This window comes from Melitaea cinxia, chromosome 14 (genome assembly GCF_905220565.1).
Source record: "Melitaea cinxia chromosome 14, ilMelCinx1.1, whole genome shotgun sequence".
Lineage (NCBI taxonomy): Eukaryota > Metazoa > Arthropoda > Insecta > Lepidoptera > Nymphalidae > Melitaea > Melitaea cinxia.
In genome coordinates this window covers 9217042-9233325 of record NC_059407.1, presented here as the reverse complement: position 1 = coordinate 9233325, position 16284 = coordinate 9217042, and the positions used below count along the sequence as shown (strand labels likewise).

Below are 16284 nucleotides of genomic sequence, written 5' to 3'. Positions count from 1 at the left end.
CTCTGTGGAACTAACTGAACTAATTGTTTATCATAATAACGAATAATAATATTGGTATTATAAATGCGGTTTTCAAAGATTTATTTTCAATTTTTTTCTTAAAAATGTAATATGATGCCTCCCGGTCATAATGGCGATTGTTCGTAGGATTTTTTATAAGTATGCAAAGTGTTTGGGGTTAATTGTTTTAATAACGTTTTTTGCTCAATTATTTATTTCAATAAGTTTCTTTCCTTCTGTTCATGACAATTTACTTAAGAGGCAAGGATATACATCAATACTTAGAAATGAATTAGGTGATGTTTCCGCTAGAAAACTTGGACCTAATATTGAAGACGACGAGGACTTATCATCAAGAAATCGTAATAAAGCTATACCGCAACTGAGATTAGAAGAATTAGATTTTACACCAAATTGTGAAGTAAGAAGTCGAGAAGCCATATCAGCTATTCATCGTGCCAAAACTCAAATATGTAAACAAGAAATTGTTAATAAAACTTGTCTTATACAGAATGAACAATTTTATCCAACAAATTTACCAAATCACTGTACTTCGAAAGAAAAGACTTATGGACATCATCTAGGATGTTACTTAGATGAAAAGAAACTGCGATTACTAACAAGTTTTTACGGTAACTATGCAAATACAAACTCTCCAAAATTTTGTTTGGATATTTGTGTTCAAGCAGGATTCCCGTATGCAGGAGTTCAATACGCGTAAGTCAGAAATATTTACAAGGACAATTTATTCATGAAGACATTGTTGAAGACTTAATTTAATTTGGTTAATTTATAAAATGATGAAGTAGATATTAGCTTCTTTAAATACGTAAATATTAAATTTATTATTATATCGAAATTAAACCAAAAGTACATAACTGTAAAACATCTTTTAGGTCAGAATGTTTTTGTGGTGAAAATGTGCCACCAGAATCTTCTAAAACCTCTGATGGCTCATGTGATATGAAGTGTCCTGGTGATTCAACAAAAGCATGTGGTGGATATTTCACTATGAATGTATATGAGACGGGCCTGGACAGTTAGTATTAATTTTTTTTTGCCATTACTTTATTCTCTATGTAGTCCTTGTGGGTCTCCCCACCGTGCCTCGGAGAGCACGTTATGCCGTCGGTCCCGGTTGTTATCATGTACACCTGATAGCGATTATTACTCATAGTAGAGAATATATCCACCAACCTGCAATGGAGCAGCGTGGTGGATTAAGCTATGATCTTTCTCCTACATGGAGAAAGAGGCCTATGCCCAGTAGTGGGATATTACAGGCTGAAGCGTTGTTCTCTATAGCATTCTTCTCATGATGTAATCGTAGCACTCTCTGCCCCACTGTTACCACAACTGCTGTCTGAGAACCAAAATTTCTGCAGCGAACTCATAGAGTTTTGCCCATAATCACCAACCAGGCAGGGCAGTTGGGTTGGTGACGGCAGTGCTAGCTTCATTGCACTGAAGATGCTGTCGCTTGTCTTTGATCTGTGTATTTGAAAGCCAGCAGTTGGATAGTTGGTTTACAGCTCCAAGGTGGTAGTGAGACTTTGTTATCCCTTAGTCGCCTCTTACAACACCCACGGGAAGAGAGGAGGTGGCTATATTATATATTGCTGTAGCTTTACAGCATGTTATAATATATATTGCAATATAATATGTTATGTTGGGCAGTATATAGATAATTATACACACACAATTTTTTTTTCAGAGTTTTTTCCACAAATGCCTATAAATCCGCATAATGTAGTCTCTAAAGTTCAGATTGTATTCCTTTTAACACTAAATGGAAGAGCACTCCGTCAAGTATATAGGTTAATAAACGCTCTCTATAGAACTAACCATTACTTCTATATTCATGTTGATAGAGTAAGTATATCTTACATAAAAAAATGTTAAATATTCCTAATTTTCATTTATTTCAGTTTTTCTAATTTTGTACTTATTACTAAGTTACTAGGTTATGCCTTAAAAAAATAACTCTATTAATGAACAAAAAAGTTGTTAGCTTTGAGTTACGAATACATACTTTTTTATTTCATTTTGATAATTTTGTTTTTCCAGAGGCAAGATTACTTACATCGAAAATTATCAAAGTTGGAGAAAGAATTTTCAAATATAAAGTTAGCAACAAAAAGATACTCGACAATATGGGGAGGTGCATCTCTTCTGAGAATGTTGCTCACATCCATGAGGGATATATCGCAGCTAGGTTGGAAATGGGACTATGTTATAAACTTAAGTGAAAGTGATTTTCCTATAAAATCATTAGAAGAACTTGAAGTATTTCTGACTGTAAATAAAGGTTTTAATTTCGTAAAATCTCACGGAAGAGAGGTTCAGAGATTTATTAAGAAACAAGGCCTTGATAAAACTTTTATTGAATGTGAAACACACATGTGGAGAGTTGGCGAACGAAAATTACCTCAGGGTATAATTGTAGACGGAGGCAGTGATTGGGTAGCTTTATCCCCTGAGTTTGTATCATACATTACTGGGGAGCCTGATGAACTACTTACTGGCTTGGATGTGATATTTAAACATACTTTACTGCCTGCTGAGTCTTATTTTCACACTGTGTTACGTAATTCACATTTTTGTAATACATATGTAGATAACAATTTACATGTTACAAATTGGAAAAGAAAACTAGGTTGTAAATGTCAATACAAACATGTTGTGGATTGGTGTGGATGTTCTCCAAATGATTTTAAAACTGAAGACTGGCCAAGATTACAAAATACCCAATCAAGGCAGCTATATTTTGCAAGAAAATTTGAACCCATAATAAATCAAGAAATAATTACTAGAGTAGAACAATATATAGGTTATACTGATCATTATTTAATTAATAATTTAGATGCATACTGGCAAAATCTTTATGATATTGATGATTTAACAGCTCCCACAGATGATACTATTCTCACTCACGCTGGCAGTATTGTTCGTTTGAATGCTAAAGTATTAAGTGCAGAGGACTGTCATATTCGAGTGGGTGAAATTCTAGAAGTGAATGTTTATAAATATGCTGATGTGTACAAAGGGAACTTGATATTACACAAAGCAATAATAAATAATAAAGAAGTATTTTTAGAAACTTGGTATAAGCCAAAGCATCATTTAAATTTAAATTTTGAGAATCGAAATGTTGACTTTATAAAAAAATTTAAAGTTAATTCAGAGTATGATCAAAAAGAAATGACTTTTAGAAACTTAGGTAATATTTTGGGACCTTTGTCAGAACCTTTGTTACTGTACGAATTTACTGCAAATGTTGATAAATATACTGGAAACTTTACAACAATTTGGTTAGATCCAACTGGTATGGTGGCAGACGTAAATATTATTCAAAGAGATGAGAATAACCTTACTAATTTTATTAAACCTAATGTAAAACAACCATTACTGCCGGGTATTTGGAGAGTGGGTTTATTTGATCAATCAAATTTAATTGCACAAACAAAATTCTTAATAACACCGTTTGAATACTTTTCTGGGAAAGAATTAACTCATCAAGAGGCTAGTTTAGTCCATAGTGGTTCACAAAACTCATACAAAAATTTTACATATATAAAATCGGTTCATTTTTTACCTGATCAAGACGAAAAGAATTTGTTATCCAAAATATCCAATGCTAATATCAAGAGAATTAATGATGACTTATTAGAATGGATAGATAGTTTAAATTTAGAGTTTTATAATGTGTTAGGTTCTTGTATAATACATCAGGACACCAATATTGATAAACATGTTTCATGTGGTAATTACAAATTTCAGCAATGCTTGTTATCAGATTGGAGTTCTTATTATCCTGATCCAAAGGGCTCTATTGGAAAAACAGATAAAAAATCAGGTCGTTTAAAAAGAATTTGATATTGTATGCAAAGTACTAATTTTTATAATAATAAAATAAAAATGAAACCAATGACAAATAAAAATACCTAAGTTGTGTTCAATTAAAAATTCTTATCAGTTAATAAAATAATAGTTGTAAATAATTATACTGTTACTATTACAGTTGAGATTTTATTTATATCTATCTGAAATCCAAAAATTATTATAAAATAAAGTTACTAAGGTTTTATTTTGAAATCAATTGTAGGAGTTATTTCTTGCAAAAAATTGTTCATAATTTATGTTTTTTTCATGCTAAACTAACCAGCAATGACGATTATTCATGCTACGCTTCTATGCGTTATCGTATGATCTTTTGAAGCCTATATAGACTAGGCTTATAATGAAACTTAATTTCATCAAAATCCGTGTATAATTTAAGATCAGTGGCTTTTCACTAACAAGAATTCTAAAAATGATACCCTAAAAAACTTTTCGATATACTTTAGTTAAACATGGCGGCACAAAAAAGGGTTTTAAAACGCTAACGAGGCATTACTCGATTTTATGAATAGATAAATATTACTGCGAATTTCGTACTCCCTACAATATTTTTGCTTGCGAAAATATTTTTCATTTTTATTTCCTATATTACAAACGAAAAATTCTTTTTATTTCCTATTAAACAAACCTTGTCCTAACTTGGATGCAAAGTATGGCCGCGATGGCGCTAATATATAGAAAGAAAACTCATTTATCGCTCACAGCAGCTAGCTGGTGCGCTTACGATTGCGAGTTTGATTGTTTACGAAACAAGTGTCCCTAATACCTTGCCCTCATTTTTTCATAATTTCAGAAAAACCACTTTTTAGGTTGACATAAATAATCTTGACGAACATTCTCTATCGATAAGAATTTGTCCCGATTAAGTGTAGGTGTAAGTACCCTATTGAAAAATCTGATAAACCTCATAATAACATGGGCAAATTCATTTTGACCTATGAGAGGGTATGATATCTACGAGGATTAAATTTGGTCTGCATTTGTCCATATTTTTATGAGGCTTATGATTTTTTTTCCATAAGGTAGGTATTATATCTAAACAGTTCCATACGGGTTAAGTGGAAGAGCCCCACACTGTATTTCTGTTCTCCGTGAATTGAAAAATAATAAGTAAAATAAAACATTACAAAAAAAACGAGTGTGCTGTAGACCACACGACTGAAATAAAACTTTCGAAACGTACGCTTCAGCCCGTAATATCCCACTACTGGACATAGGGGGAGCTTAATCCACCACGCTGCTCCAATGCGGGTTGGCGGATATATTCCCTACTATGAGTAACGATCGCTATCAGGTGTGCATGATAACAAACGGGACTTAACGTGCTCTCCGAGGCACGGTACGAAACGTAACTCTCAGTCTTTATCTTAGTTAACTTATACCTTTCCTTTCCAATTCTGTTCGCCTCGCCCGATTACAATTTACGTAACGCTCTCGTCAAGCATTCATCAGCTTAGTGCTCCCGCACACTTACTACACACTCACCGCCGACTTTCCTATATATAATAAAGTACTCTGTGCCGCCGACTACCGAACAACTAAATTGCGTACGTGTGCGGACGTTTACAACTTAGGGCCGGTTTTTTGATCCGTAGTAAAAGTAGAGTTAACTATTTGTCAAATTGACTATAGTTAAGATACTAACTAATGGTTAAGCCGAAGTTTCGTTTTTTGATCGCTATTTTAACTTTAGTAAGTATTATAGAATAGTTAAAGTATTGCCATTGCAATGAACCTAGGGTAAGGTAATTTTTCGTAGGGAGCCTTTTTTTCATATGGTAACATTTGTAGATCCGAATGCATTTTGACGTTAGTCGTGACGTGATATGTCAAATTAATGTAAATTCACTGAATTTTCAAAAGATTATAATAATTGTATTTTTTAACCGACTTAAAAAAGGAGGAGGTTACTCAATTTGACCAGTATATATATATATATATATATATATATATATATTTTTAGGAGAAACAAACTTATTTATTTAAAAAAAAGAGACAGAGAACCGAACACTTAACTTCTATTTATTACTCATTTTTACAAATATAACAATTATCACAAACATTAACCTTAACCACTAACTTAATCGAAAATAATGACCGAGGATTACAATTTAAATTAACCAAGCAAACAACCGTTACTTTGAATATAAAAATGATCAACGCACTCGTCATGTAACAACGACCTATCGTTCCGAAAGCCGAGAAGCAAATGAGCCCTCTGAACGGGTAGGGACTGCTTTTATTGACGTTGTTGCATGACGTTACAAAACGTATTAGCGGGTAGGGAACTATTTTTATTAACACTGTTGCATAACGTCACGAAACGTATTAAAATAATCGAGAGTATGCTAACACGGCCTCTCCTGACCGTGCGCCGTCCCCGGTGCACATTTTCACCACGAGCGCTGGCTAGTTGGTGGACGCTGATAAGGACTCGAGCTCGCCGTCTCCAGGGAGAACTCCTGGGGAAGCAGTAGCGGGAGCCGTCGAAGGCCCAAGCTGAGCATTGTCACATTCATCGTCTGTAGCAGACTCTGTTCAAGAGAAATAAATAACAAAATATGAGTTTAATCAACAGTTGCCACAGAGGTAGTATTACGCGACATCCATCATGTGATCCAGAGACAGAGGCAGTATTACGCGATATCCACTATGTGATCCAGGGACAGAGGCAGTATTACGCGATATCCACTATGTAATCAACGGACAGAGGCAGTATTACGCGATATCAACTATGTGATCCAGGGACAGAGGCAGTATTACGCGATATCCACTATGTTATCAACGGACAGAGGCAGTATTACGCGATATCCATCATGTGATCCAGGGACAGAGGCAGTATTACGCGATATCCACTATATGATCCAGGGACAGAGGCAGTATTACGCGATATCCACTATGTAATCAACGGACAGAGGCAGTATTACGCGATATCCATCAGGTGATCCAGGGACAGAGGCAGTATTACGCGATATCCACTATATGATCCAGGGACAGAGGCAGTATTACGCGATATCCACTATGTAATCAACGGACAGAGGCAGTATTACGCGATATCCATCAGGTGATCCAGGGACAGAGGCAGTATTACGCGATATCCCTTGGGCAGAGGCTGTATTACGCAATACCCATCACACAACATTTACTTTATCTTACGGGCAGAGGCAGTATTACGCGATACCCACGATGTGTTCCAGGGACAGAGGCAGTATTACGCGATATCCCTTAGGTAGAGGCAGTATTACGCAATACCCATCACAGAAAGCAGACAGAGGCAGTATTACGCTTGTCTCAAATAACAAAACGGTCATTTTGTCACGTCGTGCCAGCAACGTGCAGGTGCCATCGCACGTGTACCGCTCCGCACCACGCCGCATCCATATACGGAGCCACCAAACGCATGACTACGCCGACACGCGTGACCACACGTAAAGGCATCTCACATACCACACTATTTATGTACATTGCTGTAAAATACGGCAATTGGTTAGCTTGCTAATTCATGAAAAATATAGCAGTGTAAATATAGTACTGTGTGGCTACGGTACTAAGGAACACAGCCACCCTCTCTCTTCCCGCGGGTGTCGTAAGAAGCGACCAAGGGACAACACAGTTCCGCCACCACCATGGAACCCAAAAAGCCGACCGGTGGCGAGACAACCATCCAACCGCTGGCCCCGAAATACACAGGCCGAAGATGGGCAGCAGCGCCCCCGGCGTGACAAAGCCAGCCCCGCGGCCACGAACCCAGCCAGCGTGGCGACCACGGGCAAAACACACGAGTTCACGCCACGCTTGGCGCAAACTTGTGGAGGCCCATGTCCAGCAGTGGACTGTATAGGCTGTAATGATAATGATAGCAGAGGCTCCACGTTTGCTTACCCGTACTGTTACCATGGCGGTGTATACCAACCGTTATCGAAGAATACGAAGCACGTGTCCGGCGTCCACTCGCCGAACCACTGAACCATGTGTTCAGAAGCTGCTCGTATCGTCTTACCATAGGAGCCTGCCAGCAACTTAAACTCGTACCGATTATGCGGGAGTACGCTAAGCACACTGTAAGTGCTTGCTAGATTTTAATCACAAAGACAAGGTCAACTACAGCAAAGATTTGCCGTTTCTTAATAATTTGGTAATACAAGCAGTTTTGGTGGAATAGGACGCAATATAATGACGGATATAGCCTGTAAGAACTAGAAATTGGCTAACCTGTCTTGCAACGGTAGGCTTCGGTGACTGAATAAGTGCTTCAATTTTACTAGGTCTCGGCCTCACCTGACCTTGGTAAATTAATCAACCAAGATATTCTACCTGTTTCTAAAAAGATACTCGACTTAAAGCTGCTTCACGTTCTATCCTGCATCACACAATCATTTAACCACGACTGCGCTTCATCCCGTAAACAACTACCCACACGACCTAAACTCGCGACAGAAATTGAACGACGAACGATCATTACTGGTCCATTCGTTTAATCAAATTTTGGCATCGCCCTTAAAACAATTAGCGACTCGCGATAAGCCCTCAAAATCTTCTCTATAACACGTCTACTTCACGTCAACTTCACTATAAAACGCTCTAAAATTGCGCACAGCTGTATAAATTTGAGACATAACTCTGCGGCCCTCGTGGACGCATTGTTCTCCACTACAAGTACGTTACCAGTTTCGTACGTCAGTTTGTAACAAATTTCGTAATGAGTTGACTGTCGATTGCTCGATAGCAGACAGACGAGTCATAATCGCATCTATCGTACGATTATTCGAACTACTACATCTGCGCAAACGAGATCTACCAGAAAGTAACGAATACTCACTGCTACTGCGTGATAACCGTTCGCGATTCTCCGTACACAGCCTGCGTGGTCGCAGGGAACGTTCAGTAAGTTGACACGACGCCCACTCGCGACGATTGCACACACCTGAGATAACCTTTCATCGTCAGATTCACTTCGCGATCTATGACGACGGTGATTTACCCGTGACGGCCTATTGCGCGTTTGTTCGTTCCTTATAGATTTACCGCGGGACTGCCTATTTTCACGGCTAGGAGTACTACCTGATCGACTATGTAAACACGAACCGCACGATCGTGAACGCGGCATGACGATTTCAAATTAACGGCTGTTTGCTTATGAAGTGGTGTCGTAAGGAGCTATCCCACTTCTGATTTTAGGAGAAACAAACTTATTTATTTAAAAAAAAAGAGACAGAGAACCGAACACTTAACTTCTATTTATTACTCATTTTTACAAATATAACAATTATCACAAACATTAACCTTAACCACTAACTTAATCGAAAATAATGACCGAGGATTACAATTTAAATTAACCAAGCAAACAACCGTTACTTTGAATATAAAAATGATCAACGCACTCGTCATGTAACAACGACCTATCGTTCCGAAAGCCGAGAAGCAAATGAGCCCTCTGAACGGGTAGGGACTGCTTTTATTGACGTTGTTGCATGACGTTACAAAACGTATTAGCGGGTAGGGAACTATTTTTATTAACACTGTTGCATAACGTCACGAAACGTATTAAAATAATCGAGAGTATGCTAACAATATATATATATATATATATATATATGTACATAAAATATATATATATATATATATATATATATATATATATATATATATATATATATTATGTATCTTCGGGGATAACTCTGTCGTTTATGAACTGATTTTGATAATTCTTGTTTCGTTGGAAAGGAAATCCCTAGCTTGGTACCATGATAAGGAAACCAGGATCTGGTAGTGGGATTCCAGAGAAATCGAGGGAAACTCTCGAAAAGTCGCATAACTTTTTACTAGGTAAAACGATTTTGATGATTTTTAATTTAATCGAAAGCCGATGTTTATCATGTGGTCACATTGAGGTTAAACTAATTTAATCACAAGAATTTCATACAATTGTTACGATTAAATTAGTTTAATCATTACTTCGTGCTAACGAACAGTTGGACGTCGATTGGAAGTGAATTTCGATTCTGATGCGATCGGTATCCAATTAATTAGTTGGATAATTTAGTTGGAGAAGATGTGCGGGCTAGCATATGTCACTATACCTATTAGTATACTCTGCGATTTAGTCGGCCAACTTACAATTGTTAGTCTGCGGGAGCACCAAGAAAAACGTGTCAAAGTAAAGGCGCGAAAAATTGACGTTGACGGTTGACTTGAGTATTATCCAGTATTTTCATTTTATCAGTATTATGTTCTTTGGTAGGTTTAATGTACTATTTAGCTGAGTGTCACTCGTGTCGTGTGTATTTTTATTCAAAATCAATAAACAATAACAATTAAGTTTACTGTGGATTTAATTTAAATCATGGATTTATTAGAAGATATAAAAAAAGATAAAACATACGTAAAGTATAAGTTAATGGTGAAAAATTGGGAAAAAGACTTTAAAATTAAACATTCTCGAACTCCGTCAAAGTTCGATATAAAAGAAGCTCCAGTGAATATAAAATATGCATATAAAAAGTATTTTCAACTCAAAAGTTTAGCTCTGGAAAATTCTTTGTCTTTTTATGTCAACAATGATGAATCAGTTTTATCTCCAGAAGCAATTCCTCAGTTGGAAAATGAAACGTTTTTCACACACACTGATGTAATAACTCCAGATTCACTATTGCCGGATTTGCCTAGTGCAAAAGAACTTGACAGATTATTATCAAGTCCAAAAACAAATTTAATTAATGAAAGTTCTTCAATGGATAACTTGTCAAAAAAATTATTTAAAAACACGAAATTTTCGCTTAGAAATCCTAGAAAAAGTATCACAGCTAAAAGTCAGGTTCAACAATTTAAAAATAATAATTCATTGGAGAAAAATTTGCCCACACGGCCACCAGATATTAACAAGTCTGGTTCAATAGAGAATGATGTAATGAAAGATTGTGTTCCTCTAAAAACAACTAATGAAACTAATGTAGAAGATACAATGAATAAAACATTTATTCCACAACAAACATATAAAGACTCACATAGTAATGAATCTTCATTTTCTTTATGTGATTTTGCAAATATATCAAAAAATTGTTCATTAAGACAAATAAACAGTGGTTGGGTTGAAAGAGCAACAGGTATTATTAATGATATTCAAATTGATGATCAAGTGAAAATGTATGGGATGGGAAATATTACAGTACCAGTAGAACCCATAGAAAAACTGTGTGATTATGTAGAAAACAGTGAATCCGATGATGATATAGTTATAAACAAAATTAAGCCAGCTCTCAAAAAACAAAAGACTGAAGATATTGCTGATAACACAAGCCGACATGAAGAAGAAAAAAATGATGCTATTGACATCAAAAGTAAAAATTGCAAAAAGGTAAAATCAAATAATAATAAAAGAGATGTTGATAAAAATAAAGGCATTAAAAATCCTATTAAAGAGACATTAAATCCTCCGGACATTTCGGACTATTTGCCATTTGGTTTGAATGAAAAAGTAAATCCTAGGCACAATAAGGTTTCAGATATCCTAAAAACTATAGAAACCCCTACAAAAATAGATAAAATTACCCAAAGAGTAATGGAATATGATAAGATTGAAAAGAAAATCCAAAATGGTACTCTAAATGAAAACTTTGTTAAAATTAATATAGAAAAAAAAGTATTTGTTCGAGGTAAGAGGAATATTAGCTATTCAAAATACAAAAAACAATTGTGGAAAGATAAGAAAGCTCTCCATGCTGGAATGGAGTTTCCTGAACAAGGTAAAATATCATGCTTTAAATGTGGATTAGAAGGGCATATGGCTCGTTATTGTACAGCTCATCGGGGTGATACACTGCTTCCTTTAGATAGTTGCGAAGAACCCAGTATGTTGACATTGGAAGACATGGAAAAAATTATTAGTGATAATAAGAAACAGGAGAATGACAAACCATTAGAAGAGCAACTAAGTTCAGTTTTATTTGAAGCTAGTAAAGTTCCTGAAGAATTTTTACAACTACTAGCTGAAACACCAGATGCAGCAACTAGCATTCAACCTATATATGCAGAAGGTAAAGAAAATTCAGAAGAATTATATGAGGCACTAAATAAGTTTGGACATAAATCATTCCGTCCAGGACAAGAACAAGCTATTAATAGAATTCTTTGTGGATTGTCCACATTACTCATACTATCAACTGGAGGTGGAAAGTCTCTTTGTTATCAACTTCCGGCCTATCTTTATAGTAAATATTATAAATGCATTACTTTAGTTATATCTCCACTTGTTTCACTGATGGAAGATCAAGTACTTAGCATGCCAGATTTTTTAAAAGCAGCATGCTTACATACTAATCAACAACCAACACAGAGACGTAAAATTATTGAGTATGTCAAAAGTGGAGAAATAAATGTTCTTTTAATATCACCAGAAGCTTTAGTTGCTGGCGACACTTCTAGTGGGTTTGCAGGGTTATTTAAATCTCTACCAAAGATTGCGTTTGCTTGCATTGATGAAGTTCATTGTGTTTCCCAATGGAGCCATAATTTTCGACCCAGTTATCTCATGATCTGTAGAGTATTAAGGGAAAAATTGAATGTCACATGCATTCTTGGCTTAACAGCTACAGCAAGTAAGCCAACTATTAATAGCATAATTAGTCATATCAATATATCAGATGGTTTAAAAGGGGTTTTAACAAATCCTCCATTACCAGACAATCTTCACTTGTCTATTTCTTTTGAAAAAGATAAAGATAGAGCAATTGTATCTTTATTAGCTTCAGAAAAAATTAATTCATTCAATTCTATAATAGTGTATTGTATTAGAAGAAATGAATGTGAACGAGTAGCTGGTATCATAAGATCATGTCTCTCACAGCCAGGAAAAATCAATATGGAAAAGGAAAGTAAAAAACGCAAGAGAATGTCTTATATTGCGGAAGCTTATCACGCAGGAATGTCAGCAGCTCAAAGAAGAAAAATTCAAAAACATTTTATGGATGGTTCCTTGAAAGTTATTGTTGCTACAGTGGCATTTGGTATGGGCATTAATAAACCTGATATCAGATGTATTATTCACTATAACATGCCTCCAAGTTTTGAGTCTTATGTACAAGAAGTTGGTAGGGCTGGTAGAGACGGACAGCCTGCATATTGTCATGTTTTTATGAGTGAAAATAGTAATGATAAAGATGAATTACTCAAGCATATTTATGCAAACTTTATTGATAGACCAGTAATTAGAAAACTTCTCCAGAAAGTATTTATACCTTGTAAATGTAGTTCCTCAGCAAATTTGTCAAATAAATTATCAAAACATCCATTAAGATGTGAAGGTCATGAAGTAAGTATCCCAATTGATGATACTGTTGAAGAATTAGATTTACCTTCTGAAAATATAGCCACATTATTATGTTATGTAGAACTTCATCATAAACATTACGTAAAAGTACTTAACAATGCTTACACAATGTGTAAAATTTCATCTTATGGTGGACCAATGAAAATTCTAGAAGCAGCTAAAACAAGCCCTCCTCTTGCTATGGCATACTTAATAGAAGGAAAAAAGAACTCAAATATTACTAAGAATAGTATTCTAGAATTTAATGTTATAGAAGTAGCTGCTGCAATTGGATGGGAAAGTGGCATGACGAAGTATCATCTAAAAAACTTAGAATGGACAATAAAAGATGGAGTATCCAAACGATCTCACTTGAAGGTTGAATTTAATACACTTGGTTTCCGACTTAAAACTCCAGGTGATTTGTCGGCCTCAGAATTAGATAGTTTATTGGATGAATTACATAATACTGTAAATACTCAAGAAAAAGTAATGTTATGTCAATTGGAAGAAATTAACAAAGTATTTATAAAAAAATCAACAAGGTTGTGTGACAATATTATTTTTACTGAAGAAACGCTCAAAGAAAAATCAAATGAAATAAAGCAGATAATTAACAATTATTTTACCAGAGAAAACAATTTGCCAGATAATTTTGTATTGCAGGAACGACCATTAGATGTTGAACGAGTTACATCTGACGTCCGTGCTTTAATAGCGACCTATAAAGATTGCAAGTTTACAGGACGCAGTATAGCTCGAATTTTTCAAGGCATATCATCACCAAACTACCCCGCCTTAGTTTGGGGTAGGTGTAAATTTTGGAGGTCACACATCCATGAAGACTTTGATGGCATTGTTAGGATAGCTACACAACAAATTATCCAAATGAAAATTTAGTATTATTTTTTTTTTAATTAATAAATTATACTTATTTTTCATAAATTGCTTTTTTTTTAATTATTATCATTAGCTAAATCGGATATTTGTCTCCAGCATTTTTAATAACTATAGTGGAATGAGAATCGTATTATGTATGTATATGTATATGTAGGGTAAAATGAGACTACTCCCCTCCAAATGCATAGATCCATTTTTTCTTTTTTTTTAAATATGATAAGTTAAATTCACATGGAACTATGATAAGAACACGATTACTAATACAATTACTTCAAACAGATCCTACTATAGTGTTTGTTAGATATATTTTAAAGCATGGATATTACTAATCATTGTCAAGGGTAACTTTATTCTTTAAAATTGCTTATATAATATTAGATTTGATAAACGTTTCGAGCATATACCTTATTTATAACTCTCAATCGACTGCACAACTGCGCTTGAATAACAGTATTTTAAAATTTCCAGGAAATAAATGTAATTTTTTTTAAATAAATTAATAGCTAAAGCCTATTATTTGGTTCAAAAGTACTTATATTAATAATAAAGATGTGTAATGATGTGTGTGTGTGGCGATGTATTTAATGCAAGATTTTACTATTTTCATAATTGAACACATTTTTAAGTCTCCGTGGAGTTTCTTGCCGATTTTTCTTTGCAGAATCTACCTAAATTTTACCAGTCTACGAAAGTTCAAAGGGATATAACTCTAGACAAATCAGTATTTACGAAAAATTAACTGAAAATTAAATGTGAAATTCAATGCAATCGCCCTTAAATCACAAACACAAAGCACGAAAAATAGTGTTAAAAATACCCAATAAATGATTGCTTACTGACAAAGGGGTACAACTTTGCAAATATCGGTATATTCACGATTTATATAATAGAGTTATATCACTTTGTAACAAAATTATTTCCGTAGCTATAGCAGATAGAAGGACATGAAGTAGACAAAAACAAAACTTTATTTTGTTCTGTTTCTGCATCTGTTAAAATTACAAAAAGGGTATAACTCGATTGATATCACTTATCACAAGAGGCAACGAATTTAAACTTCAATTTTTTTGTTAATCGTTAATGGTTATGTAGTTCAAATATCATGTTGAACCCCCCCGTAAAGTATGACGTAGTTTATGGACGACCCCTTATAGTTTGAAATGTAGTGGACCTGAGGACACTTATATTATATTTTGAACTATAGTTCCCAAAAAAATATTCGCGGTATGACATAAATAAAAATTAATCAAAAAGAAGGAAGTAATGTCTCCAAAAAATTTTTAGAATGTCGAAGTTAGTCCAGACATACCATGCTTAAGTCCATTCTTTCCTTGTTTTTTTTTTATTTTTACTATAATTTTAAGCTTTAACTATATGTAAAGAAATATAGTCTCCGGTGCGACAAAACCAGCTCTGCGGTCACGAACCCGCGCCCAGCGCGATGAACTAGTGACTATAAGTATAGTTCGCGTCATGTAAAAAGCACGCTGAAAGAAACTGGAGGGGGTGCGTTTGCGCATGGGTATACTCGCGCACAAAAGTACTACTGTTTTATTTTTTAATTAGGCTTTCACTCGCTGCTTCGTATAATGGTTATTGGTAGGTACATTAAAAAATACTAGAAATACCAGTGCGAATAAATAAGTATAATAATTATCACTTTACAAAATTACAATTTTTTTTCAAACAAAAGCAATAACAAATTTTTTAGTTACTGAAATGTCGTATTCAAAAATATCAATTATCTGAACTCTAGATATTAGTATCTTAATAGTTTTTATATGTTTAAAATGATAAATTGATATTTGTTTTTTTGTGAAATAAATAGTAAATGGAGTTTTACAAGTGTCCGTATGCTAATGTGTTGACGTTGTGAAACTAAGTGATAAATGCGGAAAAAACGTAAATTACGATTGACAGTGGTTTGTCTACCAAATAAGACTGTTCCAAAAAATGGACAGTACGAAAAAGTTTTTTCAAGAGTTGGCAACACTGTAAGTCGCCTTTGCGCATTGGACACGTTGACTCCGGCAAGTCCACGACCACCGGTCACTTGATCTACCTTTGCGCATTTTGACAACCAGCGTTCTATTTACATGACGCGGATTATATATTATAAATAATTTTTCTCACTTCTCTATGTAAAACTATTTCGTAATTTAAAACTTTTGTGCGCGATA

At 34.8% G+C, this 16284-nt stretch overlaps 2 protein-coding genes across 2 annotated transcripts; both read left to right on the top strand.

Moving 5' to 3' along the window:
- On the top strand, positions 1 to 3943 carry LOC123659742 (xylosyltransferase oxt). The gene is made up of 4 exons (XM_045594923.1): positions 1 to 717; positions 897 to 1039; positions 1715 to 1872; positions 2068 to 3943. The coding sequence occupies exons 1-4, from the start codon at positions 131 to 133 to the stop codon at positions 3874 to 3876; spliced, it is 2697 nt and encodes an 898-aa protein (XP_045450879.1). The 5' UTR covers positions 1 to 130; the 3' UTR covers positions 3877 to 3943.
- A 6040-nt stretch (positions 3944 to 9983) lies between these two features.
- Positions 9984 to 14149, top strand: LOC123659741 (ATP-dependent DNA helicase Q4). Its single transcript, XM_045594922.1, has one exon. It carries the CDS (start codon positions 10244 to 10246, stop codon positions 14102 to 14104), a length of 3861 nt encoding a protein of 1286 aa, XP_045450878.1. The 5' UTR covers positions 9984 to 10243; the 3' UTR covers positions 14105 to 14149.
- Positions 14150 to 16284: the final 2135 nt, after the last annotated feature.